Source organism: Haliotis rufescens, unplaced genomic scaffold, assembly GCF_023055435.1.
Source record: "Haliotis rufescens isolate VD_foot unplaced genomic scaffold, xgHalRufe1.0.p SCAF_39, whole genome shotgun sequence".
In the NCBI taxonomy this organism is placed as follows: Eukaryota; Metazoa; Mollusca; class Gastropoda; order Lepetellida; family Haliotidae; genus Haliotis; species Haliotis rufescens.
Genome location: NW_025964101.1, coordinates 2717640 through 2743601, shown reverse-complemented (window position 1 = coordinate 2743601; position 25962 = coordinate 2717640). Strand labels below are relative to the sequence as shown.

The following is a 25962-nucleotide window of genomic DNA, read 5'->3' as shown; positions in this document are numbered from 1 at the left end:
TATATATATATATATAAGTCCACGTTAGTCCATCATCTTCTTATATCAGAAATAACAAAAATATAAGGATGATGGACTAAAGTTGACTTTATTATTTTATTATATATTACATGTACACCGAGTGAACATTAACCTCATTTTTGTGTATTTTGCATAGAAAGACAGTTGCATATGCCAATATCATTTTCCTTGGGCGTATACTTCAACAATTGTAAACCTTATTCCAAACTTGAGGGTATAAATAGACATGCGTTATTTCAGTCACTCCTCAACACTGTTTGAGAAGACGGATGACTTCAACTTTCCAGTAGTCAGCCCCTTTATGTCGAGCAATTTTGCTTAAGCTCCAGCTTTTGGTGTCAATATTTCACAACTTTTGAGGTCCAATCGAGCATGCTCTTGCACTTTGTAGGAAGTTTTCAAAGAGCATGGGACAGGATACGCTCACGCTTTCGCGAAAACCTGGTATTACCACTATTTCATAGCGATTCATAAACACATGCTCATGATGTAGTCGGAATCGTACAATGGACTCTGCTTTAGCAGAGATCTCGTTTGGTTATGGAAGGAGGTTTGTCGAATATTTTCCGGGGAATCCAGCAAGTAACACACTGAGCCAACATGTACCCTTTAGATAAACCGATTTAGATAAATGAGCATAACTGTGATCTGATAAAAACATATGACGACGTCACCTTCACGATGTCAAACAACATACATGTAGCATGTTTAACCTTATGTGAATTCCAGACTTACTATTTTAGCTGACTTTAAGAAATATATAATATGTCAAAAAACTTGCATCATTAAGCAAAATAATACTTAAGAGATTGATGATATGGTCAGTGCAAATACAGATATGATGAACAGTTATATACAATTGTCCTGGACAATATTTTCAAGAATAACAATGTGAGCAATGTTAATAAATAGAGGTGGTGGTGCCAAACTTATCTAACGGTGGAATCCAACTTGATCCGATGCCTCTGTGGTCCAAAGCCCATGAAGCCAAAGCCTACATTTTAGTGAGTAAATGATGAATATCAATACTATTTACACACATAATGACATATCAATAGTACAAATGTTTAGGATGACTGACAGTACTTGAATTTCAAAATACTGATAGCAATTGAGGTGTGTATCGTTGGAAACATGAGCAAAAATGTCAACCACTTGTTTCGTATGGTTCAGGCACATATACATGCAGCGACCCTGCCCCTTGGTCGATACTGCTCTTGAGCTGACTAAAGGATAACCATTCGACCTCCAGTCGTTATCCAAGTGTGTGAAATAGATAGTGGTCATGGCTTCACCTCAAGAATGGTCTGGCATGTTCATGGATTGAAGAACCTAAGAGAGAAAATACATCTGTAAATTTATTTTGCATTATATACAAATAAATTATAGGTCTAGATGTTTTGAAACAACAGTTGAGACACTGAGATAAGTATGAGAACGAATAATAACCACTCAGGTTTAAACTTAAGAATTTAACAATTAATTTCATTTTATTGGGACGACTCAACAGTGACATCAATTAAACAAAGCAACTGATATGTTGTTTCACCAGCAAGTAAAATCACGTCATTCCTGTCATTGTATGACCATGTCATACGTCAACAAGATCTCTGTCTTAAAGATTTACCACTATTCTTTATACAATGTAGGATATACTTTCTTAATTGTCATAAAACAGTGTCTGGCACAGGCTGAATTAGTACCGCGTGGTTTCTCCAAAGCTCAGATTTGCTTGATTGTTTGCTGAATGAGAACAGAACCTATAGCTAGTTAGATTTTTCACACAAAAAACAAGATAAACCTTCATTCCATAGGTAGAGTTACATCTCTGTTTTCATAAATTGAGGACAATTTGTCCAAACTGAAAGCAAATGTTATCTGAAGTTCACTGTTTGTGACATGCTGGACTTCCTGATACATAACATCTTTGTAAAATATGTGGATAGGACATTTAAACAAGGAGTTTGCATTCCCAAGGGTACTAATTCTTGATTCATATGAATCTGAAACTTTAATCGTTAATGAATTTGTCCAATGAAGAAAAATGTTGAATCCATTACTATATTCATTTTATTAAATTTGACAACTGAAAGCTTCCAACTTACACTTAAAGAGGGTTGATCCTGTGGGTGAACAAGCACTCTGACTTCAGTCAATGTAGAACTTGTGTAGGTTTCATCGTGAACTGCAATAGCCTCGAGAATCCATTGAGTTACTTTGTCAGGTGGGTAGGAATGGCCACTGGTTCCAAGCAGTGGAAACGCTATGGTTCTCAGCTGCGATCCATTTACTTTGTCCAAACACTTCAGAATCATTTCGACGAAGGACTGAAATCGAAGTAGAATGAGGGGCGGATAATAAGTGAGTGAGTGAGTGAGTGAGTGAGTGAGTATGGTTTTACGCCGCGGATAATGAAATTACTCAAAGTAATTCGGTTTCAGAGAGTATGACAACACTTACAAGCCGTTAGTTGTTCGTTTTTTGTTCTACGCCGCACTCAGCTATATTCCAGCTATATGACGGCGGTCTGTAAATCATCCGAGTCTGGACCAGACAATCCAGTGATTGACACTATGCGCATCGATCCACACAATTGGGATACAATCACATGCATCAACCAAGTCAGATTCCCAGACCGCCAGATCCCGTTTTGACAAGCAGGGGTTGCTGAAGACCTATTCTAACCCGGATCTTCACGTGTCTCCAAGCAGTTACAAGGACAAGAACAATGTATGGCATGGGATCCTTGCCCACATAAATGTGCTTAGTTTAATAGTAAGAAAAATTAAAAACTCATTATTAACGGTATTAGATGTGTACCTTGTACTTTTCTAAGTATTGGTATTAATAAACAATACACAAAGTGTAGAGGTGTTTAAAAGGCTTTCGGTCTAAGTTGAATTGAACATGAACAAGTCTTTGACCCAAGCAGATTTTCCTGTGAGGTGTAGATATAGACAGTTTTCCAGAACTTTAAAATTCAACTTTTATAGTCAGCCCAAACGACTAAACAGTTCTTATACCTCTTTGCGGAGTTCTGACTCTTCCCACGGCCACAGTGCTGTAAAGTAGATCTGTTTCCAGCATGTCCCGCCACCCGAGGTAAATGCTATCTGCCCCTCTGATATTCCACTCGGGTAGCTTTCCTCCAACTCCTGTTGTATCTCTGCCCCTGCCTCCGCAAGGATAGCCTTTGACAAGCCACCTTTATTGAGGTCAAGTTCTCTTGTTGCAGCACACACGATTACATCCACCTGGAAGAAAATTAGTTCCTAAACAATCTAGTTCCTCAAAGAGTCCAGAGTGCTACGACAGTCGTAATGTGACAAATTATGTTGGTTGGTTGTTGGTTGGTTGGTTGTTGGTTGGTTTGTTGTTTAACGCCGCACTCAGCAATATTTCAGCTAAATGACGGCGGTCTCTAAAAAATCGAGTTTGGACCAGACAATCTAGTGTTTGATATCATGCGCATCGATCCATGCAATTGGGATCGATGACATGCATCAACCAAGTCAACGAACCTGACCCCATGCATCAACCAAGTCAACGAACCGATCCCGTTAGTCGCCTTTTACGATAAGCATAATCACCTTTTAAGGCAAGCATGGGTTGCTGAAGACCTATTCTACCCCGGAATGTCGAGAGTGCTGTGATCGGTCATGTTTTCTTCTGATGTGTATGCATACCATTGTCTTGTTTGTGTTCATGTATACTGTATCAGCAATTGGACTATGGTCCATACGACTGGATGATGAATTGTTGGGATATTGATCGCGAATATCATTGGATTGTTGTGATGGCGATATGGGCACCATTGTTTATATGTATACTGTACAGGAAATTGGACTGCGGTGTTTTGGTGTGGATGGTATGTTGTTTATTACTTTGTTCATAAATATGCATTACGTATAAGCAACTTGGGAAAACAATATTCATTTTTTTTAAAGTCCTTTCATAGTCCTTAGATAGAGCTGTGATCGGCCAATTACCTAGCAGCTTGAGGCCCGACAGCCTACTATCCAAATTAAACTAACAAATGACAATACAGGACAAGCATCCCATTAATATGAGGGTGTCTGCACTTGAAATGGTATGTGATGTAATGCTTCGCCCTATCACGGTTTTGTAATTTATATTGGAAACAGACATATATTATGTACAAACAGATACCAAGCTATGTGAACAAGTTTCGTCCTGTCATCCCTGTCAGGAATCAATATTCTGCAGGGCACTTTATATCGAGTATGCCGGTAAGTACCTGCTTGATAAGATATCGCTGGGATATGCACTGACACGCCGCACTGGCAGAACAACATTACTCACTTTCCTTTGGAAGCCATGAGTCAACCTACCTCCTGTTTCATGATGTCCCCGACACTGATGCTGATCCTAGTTCTTGGCCTTTCTGAAAAAATAAAGAATGATCGTGAGTGAGTGACTGAGTTGGGTTTAACACCGCTTTTAACATTATTCCAGTTATATCACGGCATGTCAGCCTACTGTGGGAGGAAAGCCCGAAGTAATGCAGGTCTCAGACGTTTACCACTTCGGTGAAACCCACGAGCACGGGTATGGTGCTTACAAATCTAGAAACATAATCGGGGCGAACCAGGATTCGAACCCACAATCATAGGTTTCTGGCGTGCCCAGGGGACGCAACTCTGCACAGCGAATCGCGGCGCCTTGGACGACTGGGCCACCCGTGCCCCCAAAGAGAATAATAAGTAATGCATTTGAATGAAACTGTTACAGTGCTTTCCAATATGATAATGTAATTTATGAGCCAATTTGTGAATATCATTCGAAAATTACTTGCCATATGCTTTCACTGATGTCGATTGCTTTGTTTTCGAAGGAGAATCCGACTTCGCATACAATGCTGTTTTTCTTAAATTGAGTACGTCAGTGGGATGCTGGCCAATCTAAACATATATCATGACACAAGATACTTACAATGTCAGCAGTTAATGAGTGAGTGGGTTGGGATTAGCGCCGCTTTTTTACAATATTCCAGTTATATCACGGCGTGTCAGCTTATTGTGGGAGAAAAGCCCGAAGTGATGCAGGTCTCAGACGTTTACCACTTTGGTGAAACCCACGAGCACGGGCATGGTGCTGACAAACCTAGAAACATAGCCGGGGCGAACCGGATTCGAACCCACAATCATAGGTTTCTGGCATAGCCAACGGACGCAACTCTGCACAGCGAATCGCGGCGCCTTAGACGACTTGGCCACCAGTGCCCACGATGCAGGTATGAGACGTTTACCACTTTGGTGAAACCCAAGAGCATGGGTATGGTGCTGACAAATGTAGAAACATAACCAGGGTGAACCGGTATTCAAAACCCACAATCAAAGGGTTTCTGGCGTGCCCAATGGAAGCACCTCCGCACAGTGAATTGGTTGGTTGGTTGGTTGGTTTGTAATTACCGCCGCAATCAGCAATACTCCAGCTATATGACGGCGGTCTGTAAATAATCGAGTCTGGACCAGGCAATCAAGTGATTAACATCATGAGCATCGATCCACGCAATTTGGATCGATGACATGCATCAACCAAGTCAGCGAACCTGACCACCCGATCCCGTTAGTCGCCTCTTACGACAAGCATAGTCGCCTTTTACGGTAAGCAAGCATGGGTTGCTGAAGACCTAATCTACCCCGGATCTTCACGGAGAAGGACTGAAAGCATGAGACACGACCCACGTCATTTGACAAGGTAACATCAGCCAGGGTACTCAGCCTTTATAACCAACCATCCCAATGTTAAGCAACTGACGAGCAGGTTCACTGTGAACATGATCTGATGTGAAATAAAAAAAGTGCAAATATTAATTAAAACGGGATTACCTCTCCATGTTCTTCTTGTGGAAGCGATGTGGACTCTTCACAAAAGGTAACTCCTTCCACCTTCCCCTCAGCTGAACCAGTGACATCCTTGTACAGTGAACAGAGATTGTCATCTGAGTAAGTATATAAACATGCTAGGGACTAATTCTAGTTTGACATGCTCTTCGTACAAAATTGGGGTTTATTGAAGATGTGTTGGAGCATGGACAATGACGAAAGAGATAGTAACCCTACCATATTAGTGTTGAAGTGATCTGGATGTACGAGTCGAACGGCTTGTATCGATCTTCCTCTGAAACCACTGCAAACATTGGTAAGGATGTCAGTCACCCTGCTCGGATCATAGTGAAGGTTTCCTGTACCCAGGAGTGGGAAGCTGACAGTCTTGTGGCCATCAGAATCAGCTTCATGAAGAATCTGACCAACAGTATCTCGGAGATGCTATGAACAATGGAAGAAAACTCGTACTTTTTGCTCATTTAGACAAGTGTGTGGTGGGGCATTAACACGCCAATAGGTTTTAGGTGGTTCGATAATCATTGAAATATGGTATGACTGGTCCACCCATGTTATAGCATGACAAATAGGAAATTGCATCGGACGTAATTTTTGTCAGCCCTGCATCAAGTTTGGAAATGTCCTACAAATGTGTTCACCAGACTGAATGACGAGAGCAATGACTTCAACTTTACACTAGTTTCCCTTTATGTCGAGCAGTATTCCAGCAGTTCCAGCCTTTTGTGTCTACATTTCACAACTTTTGAGGTACAATCGTAAAGTTTCAAAAAGTGTTGTGCTAGACATGTGTCAAATTTGGAAATGTCCTCCACATGTCTGTGACATTGAATAAGATTTAATGCAAAGTTATGTTATTTACCAAATCTGAAACAACTTCGGTTTGCAAAAGATAAAAGACTCCTGTAAGTGTTCAAATGGTTTAATTTGCCATACTGACTGCAGAAAATGCGTGATTTCCTAAAAAAAACATGAACATGCCAAAATGTCAATTTACAAATCAATAGCGTGTGTCCATCTCTGGTTGCGATGCAAGCAACACATCTTCGTCTCATGAAATGGACCAGGCGTCGCTAAAAGTCCCGTGGGAAAGCTGTCCATATCTGCTGGAGCATGTTTCGAAGTTCCTGGAGTGTCTGTGGAACACGTGGTTGACGTCGAAGGCGCCGATCCATATCATCCCACATGTGCTCGATTGGTGAGAGATCAGGGGAGAGAGCAGGCCTGGGGATGACATTCACGTTGTTTTATTGAAGAGAATCCTGAACAAGTCGGGCAATATGAGGCCGGGCGTTGTCATGTTGTAAGGTAATGCTTGTGCCATGACGACGGAAACTATCAAACGGTTCCCCTGTCTTGCTGTAACCCCACCCTATACCATAACGCTGCCGCCCCCGAACCGATCTTCTTCCATGACACAATGATTGACGTAACGTTCACCTCGAGGTCGGTACACTCGAATCCGTCCATCGCTGTGGCTGAGGTGAAAACAAGACTCGTCAGTGAATAGAACTTGTCCCCATTGCATGGCCGTCCAGCGTAGACGCTGTCTGCACCACTGTAGACGTGCTTAACGGTGGTTTCCTGTCAAAATGGCACGTCTAGCGGGTCTTCTGGCGACAATCCCTGCGCATATGAGGCGACGACCACGTAAGGTTTGTGAAGATATTCGTCGAAGGCCAGAGATGCTTCTTGCAGTCACTGTTGCTGACTGGAATCGATTTCGTAGGTGTGTTGTTCGAATCCAGTTGTCTTGTCGAGTTTTGGTTATGCGTGGCCTGCCACTCCGAGGATGGTCTCTGACTGCATTCGTCTGTTGCCAACGTTGCCATAACGTCTGTGGACGTTAAATTGTCTTGCAACAGGACGTTGACTCGACCCTGCTTCAAGCATATCCATGGCTCGCAGACGCTCATTTTCGGACAGACGTGGCATTTCGTAATGTTAAATAATTGCGTAATTTTGTTGTTTTTCTTAGTGGTTGTTGTCAGCACGATGCTAAACAATGCATATGGAATCCCTTTAACGCACATGTTTTTATACCGATTCTTTGGTAGTGAAATGCATGGGGCTTGCGTAAAAGTCAACTTTTGCATAGAATGCATGCTTTTCTGTAGCAGCTGCGTTTTTGTGACTTGATTCCATACATGTACTACAATATTGAAAACCAAACTTTACTTTTTTGAAAAATACACTAAAATATTGGTGTCACAGGAACTTTTGTTGTTGAGTATATAATCTTTATCTGAGACTTCCTATGATTACGGAAAGGGTTATGTAACCATTTTTGAAACTTGCTGAGGTCTTGATTCATGTTAAGCTTTTAAGCAACTCTCTTGTATATCTAAAGAAGTGTCTGATATAAAAAAAATATTTTTTGGTGTCTTGAGGATGGTCTAGGATGGTAACAGCCGCGCACTTTGTATTACTACTTTTTTAATTTGTTTTTCCTACCTGTTCTGTGTTCAATTGGTCGGTATCCCATGTGTCGGGTAGAAAAACATGATAGATGTGTCGACAGGCAAGATTTCCACCTCCTGTTTTCGCAATAATTCCCTTCTCCAAACCAGCTGGATACTTCGCTCGGCATTCGTCCTGGATCACTGGCCCTGCTGCATCGAGGATGCACTTTGAAATATCTCCCTCATCCAGTTTCAGGATCATGTTTGTTGAGTTGACGATTGCATCAGTCTGAAAGACAAACAATAACAGGCCAACTTACCATTGATAACCATCCTAAACGAAGTCCTCGTAATTATTGTCATTATAGTTTTGTAGCATGGACAATAATGTCATGTGTAATATTTTTGTTTTTTGTTGTTTAACGCCGCACTCAGTAATACTCCAGCTTTATGACGGCGGTCTGTAAATAATCGAGTCTGGGCCAGCCAATCCTGTGATTGACATCATGAGCATCGATCTACGCAATTGGGATACGATGACATGCATCAAACCAAGTGAGCGAACCTGACCACCCGATACCGTTAGTCGCCTCTTACGACAAGCATAGTCGCCTTTTACGGCAAGCATGGGTTGCTGAAGACCTATTCTACCCCGGATCTTCACGGGTCGTGTATCATGATAGGACATTTGCTAACTCAGCACTAGCACATGTTACATTTGATTATAGTTCTTGCATTTACAGAAGTGATGTTGCCGATTGTATGTTTTTATAAACAATAATAGAAGCCACACTAACGTGCTTTTATGTACACACGGGTTTTTTTAGAATGTACATAAAACAATGCAAAATGTTAAATTTAAGTGCAATGGTAAGTGTAAAATATAAATAATGATGTACCTTTTCTCGTGCGATATCGCCTGATACTGACTTGACAACTGGCGCCAAGGCTGATATGAAATCAGAAACATCTATTACACCATCAAAGATATCGTGTTGTATAACTGTTTAATATACAACAGAACGCACTTTGTATCATCTAATTTAATCTGCTTGTTATGAAAACAAAAGATTCTGTGGTGTGTTACTTTCTGACACTGATCTTAATAGTTATTCTGCATTCCAGTGTCATTTTTGGTGGAATTTTAAGTAATGAGTGATTTTCTATTGTGATCAATATTGAGACTCAGTATAATATTCAGGTTTAATGATGTCAGATGTTGATACATTGCAAAAGGCAACGTTTGATGTGTACTTACGGTTGAGTGACCTTTTCAGCTTCTCTACTTCTCTGACTTTTTGCTCATACTATAAACAGTTAATGGACGATTTAATTTGACGTTTTGTTCCTTTAAAAGCGTGATACACTAACACTTTGATTTTCAAGTTCATGTTATGATAGCTATAAACAATGTTTATCCATGTTGATTGATGTAAGCATGATTATTTTATGAAAAAAATATATCATCATCGATTATATTGCAATTTCACCTTTTCTTTGCTGACACAGTTCTTGTGAAACTCTTCCTGATTTACTGAAACTAAAATAACCTTTTAATGTATAATGTCAAATGATTATTACCACTATGACTTTGTAAAGTTTCATAAATGTTTCAACTGTAAAGTATTAACCATATGCTACTTATTACATTTCTTGGGATACTACGTTTTCATTTGTTTTACACACCTTACTCTTATGAAAAGACCAGAGATTTGATTACAGTTAATAATCATAGCATAAACATATTTAGTCCAAAGCCAATTTAATGAATGTTCACAAGTAAATGAAATTTAAAGAATACCCATCAAACCTGGTATGATCAGCTGAATAAAAGCTAAATTTCTTACGATATCTTCCCAAATCTGCCAAGGGAACAATGACGTTGCTCTCAATGTCCAATGTCAGACGATTGCCACTGGGTAAACATGCTTTCACCTTCTCCGTGAGTATGCTCTCAACCACAGCTTGTAGCCAGACTGATCCAATGTTTTGTCCAGGTTGTACCTGAATTTCTATGATGACTGAGCCCCTTTTTACAGCTACGATAGCCGCATCTTTCAGTTTTATGTTAATAACTTCAGTCTCTTGATTTATTGTATACTCAAGTCGCTCTTCCAGACCTTGGTCCCGTGGGTCGGTTGTTATCTTCACAATAACCTTTGATGTGTCTGCTCCAGCAACTGAAAATTGTTCGTTTGTCTGTGTATTAATTTATTTTATTTATTATTTTCACTACTTTTTTATGTTTACCGGCGAATTTAGCAATAGTCCAGCTGTATGACGACGGCCTAAAATAATTGAGTTTGGACCAGACAATCCATTGATTGATATCATGAGCAACGACCCAAGCCGTCTGATTGTTGGGTACAATGACATTCAATCAACCAAGTCACCGCGCCTGAACACCCATCAATTTAATGGCCTCATTCGACAGCAAATGTACGAAAGAAAACGGACTAGTTGTCATATCTTTATTTCGTAACGTTATTAAGTATTCCATAACGTTAACATCAGACATTTCCAGAGGACCCAACGGCTTCATTATCCTACTATGTCCTTTGTTTTAATGCAGAAGCCATACGTGACAGCATATGGCAGTGGGATTACACAATGATGAAACATGGGAGCAAGGGTATGATAAAATATAGTAGCTAAAGGGACACAACTCTGTATAGCCACTGCGACATCCTGCCTCGCAATATTCCGAGTGTATTCATGTCTTTGAAGATATCCCCTTTCTCTCTGTCATATACACAGTTCAATATCATAGCAACTGTTGTCCGATGACATATTAACACCAACTACATCATTTATGATTAGATACTGGGATGACGCCCTTGGATTGGGTATGTGAGTGGAAATTAAAATAATATATTCCCACAACCATCATAAAAACACATATTCAATTATGATACAAATATATACAGGATCGGTGAATACCTATCTGGAGAACGATTGTGTTCTGTGTTCCATCCTGTCTCATTATCGTCCACTTCTGGCTTGAGTTTTCTATGTACATCTTGCACTTGGAGCCAACTTGGACATAGGTGTTCCCCTCGACAGTTTCTGAAACAAATTCAGTTAGTGTTCGTGTTTGTTAACTTGTCATGGGATGTTTCCACGGACTACTGTTTTAAGTCAAACTTTAACACACTTGCAAATGGACCTTAGGTGTTTAATTGATAAGAGTAATCTAAGATTGACTGCTGCAACATGTGCCCGAGGCAAGGGAGGTTTCTCGTCAGTTAACTCCCTTGCCTCGGGAAGATGCTTCTGGAACGGTTTTTGTTTGGTTTGTTGTTTAACACCGCACTCAGTAATATTCCAGCTATATGATGGCGGTCTGTAAATAATCGAGTCTGGACCAGACAATCCAGTGATTGACATCATGAGCATCGATCCACGCAATTGGGATCGATGACATGCATCAACCAAGTCAGCGAGCCTGACCACCCGATCCCGTAAGTCGCCTCTTACGACAAGCATAGTCGCCTTTTACGGCAAGCATGGGTTGCTGAAGACCTGTTCTACCACGGATCTTCACGGAGAAGGACTGAAAGCATGAGACACGATCCCGTTAGTCGCCTTTTACGACAAGCATGGGTTGCTGAAGACCTATTCTACCTCGGATCTTCACGGGTCTCTTCTGGAACGGATATTTGCCCTCTCGTTTGTTAATAATGGACTCTGTCTCTTTCCTGCAAACTGGCGAAAACGTCAAAGAAAGCCCAAATGGGATTTTAAGAACTGCCTGATGAAGATATTTTTATATGGAAGGAGATACCCAAAGATTCGGAAAGGCATGTCTATTATTTATTATGTTATGTAGTGAACTAAAAAAATTACAATTTAGAATTGATAAATATTCCTAAAACTACGAATCATTAACTATTCAGATAATGGTGTAGGGTGTGATACGAATTTAAAATTACCATTTTCATCTCTCGGAGACAGTTCATAGTCGCCTTCAGTCATGTCGTGGACATCATGTTCGGACTCACTGTCCGCTGCATCTTGAGGCCCAGGTTCACCACCTTCAGCAAGATCTTTCTGATATTGTGAATCACCTCTGGTCATCATAAGTTCTTCTTCACTCAGTAAACCTGACGAGATTTCTACCTCTCTGTATTCTATAAGACATTCTTCTGGGAGTTGCCATCGGAAACATTGAAATCGGGAGTCATCTGTATCAGGAAGTCTGTTAATTAAGAGGACCTTGGACTGTTTAGCGAAGTCTGAAGAGAAAATCGTCAAAGAATTTCTTAAAGAAATGCCAATTACAGCACATGTATATATTACTTCACTTCTATGTTCTGTTAATTTGAGGTGAGGTTTTAATAAACATAACTATGGGTAGGGGTCTGAAAGTTTGTCAAAATGAGTCAACTCAGTCAGGATTTATCAAGTTATTGTTCATTCAACGAGTGATTTCGCAGACGTAAACCGCATTATGATTGATGGATAGTTACTCTATAATTTTGAAATATGTTTTATTCATATATGGGAGGACATAGACCCTTGTACATTTCAGTTTGTATAGTAACACACAAATGAGACAATATACATTGAAAACAATACTAAATGTATAATATTTGGTCTTTGTACGTAGTAATAGACCTTCCTTCACATACGAGCTACATTTCTCGGGTACAGTCATTTAAGAGAATGCTAAAAGTATTAACACCTGGCTTGTTATAAAATCTTACAGGAATATACTTTTGTCTTAATGATACCTAAACCGGCAGATACACACAACATGGACATACTCCATTACGGAAATGTTGACTAATGAGGAGCATGGGAAAGACCATGGAACATTACTGCAGTTAGATTAAAAGGGGAAAGACCATGGAACATTACTGCAGTTAGATTAAAAGGGGAAAGACCATGGAACATTACTGCAGTTAGATTAAAAGGGGAAAGACCATGGACTATTGCTGCAGTTAGATTAAAAGGAGAAAGACCATAGACCATTACTGCAGTTAGATTAAAAGGAGAAAGACCATGGATCATTACTGCAGTTAGATTATAAGTTGAAAGACCATGGACCATTACTGCAGTTAGATTAAAAGGGGAAAGACCATGGAACATTACTGCAGTTAGATTAAAAGGGGAAAGACCATGGAACATTACTGCAGTTAGATTAAAAGGGGAAAGACCATGGAACATTACTGCAGTTAGATTAAAAGGAGAAAGACCATGGACCATTACTGCAGTTAGATTAAAAGGAGAAAGGCCATGGACCATTACTGCAGTTAGATTAAAAGGAGAAAGACCATGGATCCTTACTGCAGTTAGATTAAAAGGAGAAAGACCATGGACCATTACTGTAGTTAGATTAAAAGGAGAAAGACCATGGGACATTACTGCAGTTAGATTAAAAGGAGAAAGGCCATGGACCATTACTGCAGTTAGATTAAAAGGAGAAAGGCCATGGACCATTACTGCAGTTAGATTAAAAGGAGAAAGGCCATGGACCATTACTGCAGTTAGATTAAAAGGAGAAAGGCCATGGACCATTACTGCAGTTAGATTAAAAGGAGAAAGACCATGGGACATTACTGCAGTTAGATTAAAAGGAGAAAGACCATGGAACATTACTGCAGTTAGATTATAAGTTGAAAGACCATGGATCCTTACTGCAGTTAGATTAAAAGGAGAAAGACCATGGACCATTACTGTAGTTAGATTAAAAGGAGAAAGACCATGGGACATTACTGCAGTTAGATTAAAAGGAGAAAGGCCATGGACCATTACTGCAGTTAGATTAAAAGGAGAAAGGCCATGGACCATTACTGCAGTTAGATTAAAAGGAGAGAGACCATGGACTATTGCTGCAGTTAGATTAAAAGGGGAAAAACCATGGAACATTACTGCAGTTAGATTAAAAGGAGAAAGACCATGGACCATTACTGCAGTTAGATTAAAAGGAGAAAGACCATGGACTATTGCTGCAGTTAGATTAAAATGGGAAAGACCATTGAACATTACTGCAGTTAGATTAAAAGGAGAAAGACCATGGACCATTACTGCAGCTAGATTAAAAGGAGAAAGACCATGGACTATTGCTGCAGTTAGATTAAAATGGGAAAGACCATGGAATATTACTGCAGTTAGATTAAAAGGAGAAAGACCATGGACCATTACTGCAGTTAGATTAAAAGGAGAAAGACCATGGGACATTACTGCAGTTAGATTAAAAGGAGAAAGACCATGGAACATTACTGCAGTTAGATTATAAGTTGAAAGACCATGGATCCTTACTGCAGTTAGATTAAAAGGAGAAAGACCATGGACCATTACTGTAGTTAGATTAAAAGGAGAAAGACCATGGGACATTACTGCAGTTAGATTAAAAGGAGAAAGGCCATGGACCATTACTGCAGTTAGATTGAAAGGAGAAAGGCCATGGACCATTACTGCAGTTAGATTAAAAGGAGAGAGACCATGGACTATTGCTGCAGTTAGATTAAAAGGGGAAAGACCATGGAACATTACTGCAGTTAGATTAAAAGGAGAGAGACCATGTACTATTGCTGCAGTTAGATTAAAATGGGAAAGACCATGGAACATTACTGCAGTTAGATTAAAAGGAGAAAGACCATGGACCATTACTGCAGCTAGATTAAAAGGAGAAAGACCATGGACTATTGCTGCAGTTAGATTAAAATGGGAAAGACCATGGATCCTTACTGCAGTTAGATTAAAAGGAGAAAGACCATGGACCATTACTGTAGTTAGATTAAAAGGAGAAAGACCATGGGACATTACTGCAGTTAGATTAAAAGGAGAAAGGCCATGGACCATTACTACAGTTAGATTAAAAGGAGAAAGGCCATGGACCATTACTGCAGTTAGATTAAAAGGAGAGAGACCATGGACTATTGCTGCAGTTAGATTAAAAGGGGAAAAACCATGGAACATTACTGCAGTTAGATTAAAAGGAGAAAGACCATGGACCATTACTGCAGTTAGATTAAAAGGAGAAAGACCATGGACTATTGCTGCAGTTAGATTAAAATGGGAAAGACCATTGAACATTACTGCAGTTAGATTAAAAGGAGAAAGACCATGGACCATTACTGCAGCTAGATTAAAAGGAGAAAGACCATGGACTATTGCTGCAGTTAGATTAAAATGGGAAAGACCATGGAATATTACTGCAGTTAGATTAAAAGGAGAAAGACCATGGACCATTACTGCAGTTAGATTAAAAGGAGAAAGACCATGGGACATTACTGCAGTTAGATTAAAAGGAGAAAGACCATGGAACATTACTGCAGTTAGATTATAAGTTGAAAGACCATGGATCCTTACTGCAGTTAGATTAAAAGGAGAAAGACCATGGACCATTACTGTAGTTAGATTAAAAGGAGAAAGACCATGGGACATTACTGCAGTTAGATTAAAAGGAGAAAGGCCATGGACCATTACTGCAGTTAGATTGAAAGGAGAAAGGCCATGGACCATTACTGCAGTTAGATTAAAAGGAGAGAGACCATGGACTATTGCTGCAGTTAGATTAAAAGGGGAAAGACCATGGAACATTACTGCAGTTAGATTAAAAGGAGAGAGACCATGTACTATTGCTGCAGTTAGATTAAAATGGGAAAGACCATGGAACATTACTGCAGTTAGATTAAAAGGAGAAAGACCATGGACCATTACTGCAGCTAGATTAAAAGGAGAAAGACCATGGACCATTACTGCAGCTAGATTAAAATGGGAAAGACCATGGAATATTACTGCAGTTAGATTAAAAGGAGAAAGACCATGGACCATTACTGCAGTTAGATTAAAAGGAAAAAGATCATGGACCATTACTGCAGTTAGATTAAAAGGAGAAAGACCATGGACCATTACTGCAGTTAGATTATAAGTTGAAAGACCATGGATCCTTACTGCAGTTAGATTAAAAGGAGAAAGACCATGGACCATTACTGCAGTTAGATTAAAAGGAGAAAGACCATGGAACATTACTGCAGTTAGATTAAAAGGAGAAAGACCATGGACCATTACTGCAGTTAGATTAAAAGGAGAAAGACCATGGGACATTACTGCAGTTAGATTAAAAGGAGAAAGGCCATGGACCATTATTGCAGTTAGATTATAAGATGAAAGACCATGGATCCTTACTGCGGTTAGATTAAAAGGAGAAAGACCATGGGCCATTACTGCAGTTAGATTAAAATGGGAAAGACCATGGGCCATTACTGCAGTTAGATTAAATGTACAAACTACATTGCAATGCTGAGCTGGAACAGAGACAGGGAGACTGAATTGGTCGACTAAGATTGGCTGTTGGAATGGATAAGTCTGACAGGACGTAAACTCGGCAGAATAAAACATAGCACTGAGTGGCGGATAGTTGTAGTACATGTCCAGGTACCTACTTTCAAAGAAATCCTCAACAGATGTATGAAAGCTTCGTTTTCGCATGAATAGATCACATATCTGTGAATCAACGATGATCCACATCACCGTGTAAGATGTTGTTCCACTTGATAATGAGGTCAAGTCAGCTCTTCCTGTAAGAACAAATAGAAACGAAAAATTAAGCATACCAACAGCATCGTACCAGTCATCTATTATATTTGTATTACGATAACAGCGACAGAACTAATTCTTTAATCATTAAAAATATCAAAAAGCAAAGTCCTTCGGACTATATCATCAGCATGTATTTATGAATCACTATCAAATTAGAATGATACCAGGTGTTCGCGAAAAGGTGAGAGTATCCTGCCCCACCGGTGGCGCTCGTTGTAAACACGTGCAAAGGCAAGTCAATTGTTCACCTGAACAAACGTATAGTACAAGTCACAATAGGGACATGCATCGGACATCATGTAGTCACTCAGGCGTCAAATGTCCTTCACGTGTCTTCCATAAAAAGTTTTGAAAGATTTACTTTATTGTTGTAACCTAATAAAATAAATAAGCATAAGAACATGTTAAGATGTTCTGTTTTTTTCGTCCACAGGAAATATCCCTTGGGCGAGATCATGGCGTGCAAAAATAGGTTGCATGGTCTACCGATAAATTACCTTTGCAAACATGGATAGAATAAATTCTTTGCTGGTTTTGGTGCTGTCTACGGAGATTGCTTGCTTCCTCCTTGGCCTTGTCAGAACATACGATAACTAGAATCGATAATAAACTAGGGTTATATAATAATTATTACGATGACCGAATTAAACTTTCAATAATGGATTTGTCTCCGCGTCCAGAAAGCATGTATTTATTTTATCACTCTTACTACTTGGTAGAATCACACATCTCCTTTAGATCTTTTAGTTTTAGTTTAGTTTAAACATATTTTATACACAAATGGATTATGAACAAGTTATCCAACTTAGGACACTTCTTTAGATCCCTCAATACATGTGTTCTTTGAGTTGAGGATTTACTATCACTTTACCATAGGGACGTTTCCAGGAGTTCGTCACTTGTCCCTCTGCATACACAGACACCTGGAAGAATAAGGGGAGTTTTTGAGAAATACATATGGCATAAGCATTTAAATTTCATTTTCAAAAGACGAAATGGTGGTAACTTGAAGAAAAAGAAGTTGAAATAGCAGGATGTCTAATCCATTTCTGAAGAAAATCATGTCTGATGACCTTTATGTCGGTTCTCCTTACAGGGTGGTGGGGTAGCATGGGCATGTCAAAGTTCGACTTCCAACATGGGTTCAATATCTAAAGCCAATTTTCCTGGGGACCATCGTCGTGATATTAACCTATCCACTCACGCACTCGATCATGTCCGTGAAGATCCGGGGTAGAATAGGTCTTCAGCAACCAATGCTTGCCGTAAGAGGCGACTATGCTTGTCGTAAAAGGCGACTAACGGGATCGGATGGTCAGGCTCGCTGACATGGTTGATGCATGTCATCTATCCCAATTGCGTGGATCGATGCTCATGATGTCAATCACTTGACTGTCTGGTCCAGACTCGATTATTTACAGAACGCCGTCATATAGCTGGAATATTGCTGAGTGCGGCGTTAAACAACAAACCAACCAACCAACCAACGCTCATGTCAATCACTGCATTGTCTGGTCCAGACTTGATTATTTACATATAGCTGGAATATGCGGCGTGAAACAAGCAAGCAAGCACGTAATCAGTCAATCAAGTAAAGGACTACTTACACTTTCTTGAAATCTCAATGTGTCAAGATTTGATGGCGATTCTATTCCACTGTCCATCTGAACGAATCAACAGTAAAATACTCTTATAGGACAAATGTATTTGAGAAATAACATAATGAAAATGGTGCATTGACATATTTAGGTCTGAAAATGTAAACTTAGAGTGTTCCAATTGTTCGGTATGATCATTATTTCATTCAAAGAAATTTTAAAAAGTAGAAAAATGACTTCAAATGTTTATAGGTCAAACATAGCTAATAAACAATAACTTCTTCCAACATGAAACATTTTACTGGAATACGTAGCAGGATTACGGTCTGTCAAACATATTATTTCGACGACTGATATAATAATAGGTTGTATTTATCGGTGACTGTGAGGCGACAATTGAGATCGGGTGGCCAGGCCCGCTGACTTGGTTGATGCATGACATCGCATCGTGTCCCCCCCCCCCCCCCCCCCCCCCCCACATTGCGTAGATTGATGCTCATGATGTCAATCACTGGATTGTCTAATATTTACAGACCGCCGTCATATGGCTGGAATATTGCTGATCGTGGCGTTAAACAACAAACAAACCACTGCAATAGTATTGCGATAGTCAAAAACACCATTGCAGAGTAAGTGCAACTATTGCAATAGCATTGCGGCAGCTTGATAACGTCATGCAACGTAGATTTCCATGCATTATACGCCGCGATGGCAAAGCCAAACACTTCCTGATTCTGCAGATTGCTTGGGAAGGCCTTGAGGGGTAGGGGAGGTAGCTCTGATTTTTGTCTGACATAAAAAAGTTGTATTCATACAATCGATTGTGCACAGCGAAGCATGGAAAGTGCATCTTCCCGAGGCAAGGGAGTTAACTGACTTTAAAAGTCCAGTTTCCACCCTAACTGAACTAGGCGGGAATTATTGAGTTGTATCTTGGCTGGACTAACGAGTCTATACATAGTCTAACCTAAATCGCGGAACGAAAGCGACATTGGGTTCATATTAAAGTAACATAGCGACTGTTGTGCAATTTCGTTGGATTGCAGGATTTGCAGAGCATGTGTACTGTCAACTGGGCGTCGACAGATATTTTTCAAAGGAGCTCAAGTGATTTGATGTACTTCACGAGGCATATTTTATTACAATAAAGATCTATAAAGATCTGTTAATCTATCAGATCGTCTTGACTGGACGCGGCATTTTGTTTGAAGGTAATGCAAGTGAAAGGAGAGGTTGAATCTGATTGGTCAATAGAAGGGACATAGTAAGGGACATAACTCGGAAGATGTCGTTATTTCAAGAAAATAATACGAGAACATCAGAATTATCTTAATTTTAATTTAGACTCGAACTGCTGGTATGGATATTGGATCCAAATGAAATGTGCCATTTTAAGGTGTCTGAACTTTATTACTTGGTTTACGATAGTGAAGACCCTAAAAACCAGGAAATGAAAAAACTGACAAGCCCCGCTTAAACCCTTTTATTACCGCCGAATTAGATAATCACACGAGTAAAACTATTTTCCTGTTGGCCCAGACAACTGAATTATGCTCAAAGTGTCACCTTGTCGCCATGTCTAGTGTTATTAATAGCGATAGCGTTACTCCGTAGTAACTTGACAACATTCCTGTCACAAAGCCAAATGAAAATGCAGATTTTAAATTTATTTATCATCCTAACAACCCTATGTCTTTATGAACACAAAGCTAAAAACAATATCGTTTGATTGATTACATCACCCAAAGTTTCCAAAAGTAACAAATCTGTAACTCAACTCATTGCAGAGAAAATGATCTTAGTAGTTTATAGAATCTTAGTTTGAGACAAAAATGTATCTTCAATACTTCAGAAGCTGATAAATTCAGATTACCACAAGCTGATTTTCGTTGTAGTCAAATTCTTCGTTCTCGTTGGGAAAACCAGCCATTATTTTACTATTAACGTTGACACCAAGTCGTTCCATCGCATTCAGCAGATCTTCGCTTGAGCTCATTTCATACTGGAAATGACCATGTTATACTGCAATTATAATGTCGTGTTTGATCAGGGTTACCACATTCAAGGCTGGATAAAAATGTTGGAAAATTAAGTGGCGATATTAAATTGAAAAATTTGGGATCCAGGAACGTGTAATTCTGATATGACAGTTTTCAAGTGCATAAATACACTTTCAAACCTACGAATATTGAGCATGTGGACGTCAATTTAGTTGACAGTTAATTTAACATATTTAACCATTAAACACACTTGGTTACCCCATTGAACCAAGTATTCTTCCAGGTCATATTTGGTTATACCATTACCAAATACAGTTGTTACTTGTCATATAGGAAAGTAGGGTGCATTTGCGTGTACTTGTAAGTTTGTGACGAACTAGACGAGCACTTCACTTTGGCACCTACCATTGCATAATCCCACTTATACTAACCAGAGAAGCATTTACCACTGACCCATTGCAGTGTAGCGTGCCAAAGATACTTAGTCATTGTTGGGGAACACGTCACGCCTACATGCTATATAATGTTACATTATGATACGGTATACAATGGAAGGCGACGTCAGCCAGAACATTATCCCCGATAGTGTTGTGTGACAGTTTTGTCATTGTGTAGTATCTAAATGGAATACACAACGGCGGCACAGGCTGATTATACGGGGTGTTCTCACTTTGCCAGCAGCTATTGTTCTAGTTTAAAAATCAGTAGCCCGTGATAATCCCTACAACAATGGGGATTAACACTATAGACTGTTTCACCTTCACTGACTGACTATAGCCAGACTACAGCCTGTCTAGGTAGATATAACACAAAAAATGTATGTAGTAGTATAGGTTTTTATTAATTATTAATTAAACATTTAATGGAAGCTACAACACAAACAAAATACAAAGATATCACCAGATGGTTACAGTCGAAACTGAAAATGACTGAAAATGTCATTTGTTACACTTACTGTTCAGCTCTTCTTGATAGATACCAGGCACCGGCCTAGGGTCAACTTGAACTGTATCTATCATGGAGGCAAGGAAGACGTCGACTTTCAACTTGGCTTCATCGGGAAGATGGTTATGGATGTTCCTGTAGGTGGTGATGAGATTGTTGGCAGTGTTGGTGGTTGCAGGACATCCAGCCTTACAACGCCTCCAGTGCACTGTGTCTCGTCTTCTTGCCTTGACTCTGAACTTATGTCCACCATACACTAAACTCTGTCCATCTCGCGAATTAGGGATGAACTTAAGGTTTACCTGTGCATTTGCCATTTTGCAATAAATTCTCAAATGGCAAATCCATATATATACAGTGTATATACCCGTTATTTAATCAGAACAGGCTATAGCTGGCAAGTCACTGGACCGTACAAGTTAATCTCCCCAGCCTGCTGGCAAAGTGAGAGTAAACCGATTATACAAAGGCGGAGAAATGACTCACAGTAACTCGCGTAATCTAAAACCTCGCCTTGTACACTCAATGGTAAGCATGTCCTGCCCCAACCTCACCGCAACTCACACAACTTGCAGGACCCGTGAAGATCCGGGGTAGAATAGATCTTCAGCAACCCATGCTTGCCGTAAAAAGCGATTTATGCTTGTCGTAAGAGCGACTAACGGGATCGGGTGGTCAGGCTCGCTGACTATTCCATGAACAAAATATTATCTTTTAATGGTATCCATAGTCAAAAATTAACTAAGATATTACAATACATATATCAAACTCTACGAGTGCGTAGTAAATTACTTAGTAAATCCGATATGTCCAGAAAAAGTTAGTTGTTTTGAAACTTTCGCATCTAGATCAGTAGTATCTACATTTCATTTTTGTCTGTTTGTTTCTACTAGAAATGCATATACATTTAAATTGTCAAATTGTCTTGACATGATGAGTATATTTCTGATAGATCCTTTTGTATTGAAAGTCGCGCTATAGTGGAAAGCCTTTGCGACGTAAAACTTCATATTTCCATTCCTTTCCTTTTGTATTCCTTTTGTATTTTATACCACTACTTCTGCCACTGTGGTTATTACCTCTGTTATAACAATACCTCTATTACATGTCAAGCATCATATTAGTTATCCAATAATTTTATAATGCGCTATACAGCTGTAAATGATATTGTTTATCAATGGCCTTTCATACAATAAAGATTGATTGATTGATTGACTTGGTTGATGCATGTCATCGATCCCAATTGCGTGGATCGATGCTCATGATGTCAATTACTGGATTGTCTGGTCCAGACTCGATTATTTACAGCCGTCATATAGCTGGAATATTGCTGAGTGCTGCGTTAAACAAAAAAACAAAAACAATTTGTGGAAAAAATAGAAGTCTTTGTTTCGTTGTGTACCCCCCACACCGGTACTCCGGCCATACAAAAGTGGCCTGAATAGTTTTATAGTGTTACCATGCATAGTTTTCAACAAAATATTTGCATCTAGCGTTGTTGATGAAATATATATTTGTATTTGACATGTAATTTGTGTCAGCTCAATTTCTCTCACACTTTTGGAAAAATAGACTTACATACAGTTCTCAATACATAAAGGACCGACCACTGATATTTTGGGGAGCCTGGGATTTTGTCTGGAGATCTTGACTCAGTATTTAGGGATCTTGACTGGGTATATGCTGTTAGAATCGCACGGAATTAGCTTGAAAATGAGTAATCTTTTGAGAAGTATATACACCAATGTCAAAGCCTGCGTGAGAAAAAATAACGACTGTCAGAAAGTTTTACTATTGATTTAGGTGTTAGACAAGGCTGTATAATGAGTCCGTTTCTATTTTATTTTTTCATTAATGAATAAGCTACTCAAATACAAGAAAATTGCTCCCATGGTATACAGTCACATCCAGATCTTACGGAATTATTTCTGTTGCTGTTCGCAGATGATGTCACACATTTCTCCACGACAGTGATTGGTTTGCAAAGACAAATTAATGAACTTGAAAAATTCTGTAAAGAATCAAACTTAGTTGTAAATAGAGAAAAAACAAAAGTTATAGTCTTTAGTAATGGGGGAAAACTAGCATCAACTGAAAAATGGTTTCACAATGGAGAAATTTTGGAAACCACATCTTCCTATGAATATCTTGGTGTTTATTTCACAAATCAACTTTCATGGCATTTTCACATCAATCAAGCTGCTATACAAGCTAAAAGGGTTTGGACTGGTATATTTAGACAGTTTCCCTTTCTAAGAGACATCTCATTTAGATCATATTTCAACATTTTTGATACAAAGATAATTCCAATACTACACTATGGTGCTGAAATCTGGGGTATAAAAACTCATGATCAAATTGAAAAAGTACATTTGTTTGTTTGCAAAAAATATTTAGGAGTTAAAAATAGTACGTCCAGCATAATGGTATATGGAGAAACGGGACGATATCCGCTGTATATTCAATCCTGCCTAAAAGTTATTAAATACTGGCTTCGCTTGATAAACATAATTAATGATAGAAACCCTAGGAAGTGCTATGATATGTTAAAACTCTGCGAAAGTACTGGAAAACGAAATAGGGTAACAAACGTAAAAGAATTATTATTTATTTCGGGTTTTAATTATGTGTGGTATAATCAGTGTGTAGAATCAGAACCGCTCTTTTTAATGTCCTTCACCCAGAGACTAAAAGATATGTATTTGCAGAAATGGTTAGAATTAATGTCCAAATCAAATAAATGTTTATATTATAGAATCATGAAATGTTATATTGAAATTGAGGCGTACCTCTGTAAACTTGAGTTTATTTTTTTTAGAATTGCACTAAAACGATTTAGATGTTCCGCTCACAACCTGTATATAGAGACTGGTAGATATAATCACACTGATAGAAGAGACAGAATATGCACATTGTGTAACACAAATTCAATTGAAGATGAGTTTCACTTTCTCCTGGTATGTCAAGCTTACAAACATTTACGTGATAAATATTTGCCATCTTTCTACTCTGTACACCCGAATGTCCATAAATTTGTAGATCTTGTAACTTCATCTAATGATACTATGTTAATTTACATATGTTTATCGCGCTATGTCACATAGAAACAGAATTATTAGTTAACAACCACATCACCTACATGTAAATACGCATTGTACTATAGGCCCGTGGCCTTTTAAGTACTGAATAAACTGATGGATTGATTGACTGGGTATTTTTTACCCACAGCTGCAAAACCAGATGTTTTTTGTAATTAAACCTATGAGCCTAAATAATGTTATTTTTGTAAATCTTGCAAAAATCTTCTTTTTGGGGCTGACAATGTTATTTCAACAGTCTGAAGCATTCATTTTAATAAGCATTCTCTAGGACTATTTTCTCTCTAATTGAGTGAGTGAGTTAAAATGTAACGTCACATCGACAATATTACAACCATATCGTGACGAATTTTCCCTCTGAACAACAGGTGGTGCAATGTAGCGATACAAATAATCCTTACCTTGCTATAAGGTCACAACGACCTTATCTTCTTCCTTGTTCATTTCTACTTTCGGTATCAAACAGCTTCCCTTTTGAATCAAGTTCAGCACAATACTATGACCGTGAAGCATGCAGATAACCTTTCTACCTGGATTATCATCATCACGCATGCAGATCAATATTTTACTGCGTTAAAATCAGTATTGATGTCATTATAGGACTTACGTTACGAGTCAGTTGACTTGTTATTGTTGACTATTGTAGTATTTAACATCAGGTATGTCAACAACGAATCACAACATGCTGATTAAAGACAAACACTCCGGTATGTGACAACTACTTGAAATAAACATCATGACAACACCTTCCTGAGAAATGTACATGTGAAATTCACAGATGTGTTTATCAGGTCATGTAAACATAAACAACAACAACATACCTGCAATAAGTCCTCCACCGGCGCACCGCGGTGTCACGTGATGAAAGCTGTCAATTGAATTGAGTTGTTAACGCAAAGGGTCACAGGTGAATATGACATGTAAACACACGGATCACAGCAGGATTTCCCGCCAAATTTCAATAATAGGATAAAGTCAAGGCAAACAAAGTTTTACTTCCAAGATTCGTTTTGGCTAAATGTAAGAATACCAAGGTATTTTAGATCCGTGAAGATCCGGGGTAGAACAGGTCTTCAGCAACCCATGCTGGCTGTAAAAGCTGGCTGACTATGCTTGTCGTAAGAGGCGACTAACGATATCGGGTGGTCAGGCTCGCTGACTTGGTTTGTTTGTTTGTTTGTTGTGTTACGCCCCACTCAGGCTATATGACGGTGGTCTGTCAATAATCGAGTCTGGACCAGACAATCCAGTGATTGATCTCAGGAGCATCGATCCACGCAATTGGGATCGATGACATGCTAGAACCAAGTCAGCGATCCTAACCACCCGATCCCGTTCGGTTTGACTGGAACTAGCCTGTCGCCAAAATAGGTTCCATATATTTGTACTTTTATCATAATTGCATTTGCCTACTGTAAGTGAGTGAGTGTGTTAAAACTTAACGTCCGAGGCATTATTTCAGCCATATACGATGGTCAAAA

The 25962-nt window shown here is 39.1% G+C and overlaps 1 protein-coding gene across 5 annotated transcripts; it reads right to left on the bottom strand.

Annotated features, from left to right (window-relative positions):
- On the bottom strand, positions 1–25385 carry LOC124147196. Of its 5 annotated transcripts, none has more exons than XM_048381462.1 (20): positions 25303–25385; positions 20312–20440; positions 18448–18504; positions 17712–17763; positions 17338–17433; positions 16684–16818; positions 12223–12525; positions 11231–11356; positions 10138–10470; positions 9781–9830; positions 9549–9597; positions 9190–9239; positions 8343–8579; positions 6108–6314; positions 5874–5960; positions 4838–4943; positions 4374–4426; positions 3045–3275; positions 2127–2348; positions 1–1353 (listed from the first exon to the last, which is right to left on the bottom strand). In XM_048381462.1, exons 2-20 carry the CDS (start codon positions 20432–20434, stop codon positions 1318–1320), a joined length of 2553 nt encoding a protein of 850 aa, XP_048237419.1. In that variant the 5' UTR covers positions 20435–20440; positions 25303–25385; the 3' UTR covers positions 1–1317. The 5 variants fall into 5 exon arrangements, with proteins under 5 accessions (XP_048237419.1, XP_048237420.1, XP_048237421.1 ...); XM_048381463.1 differs by lacking the exon at positions 25303–25385 and adding an exon at positions 24883–25288; XM_048381464.1 differs by lacking the exon at positions 25303–25385 and adding an exon at positions 21394–22585.
- Between the last annotated feature and the right edge of the window lie 577 nt (positions 25386–25962).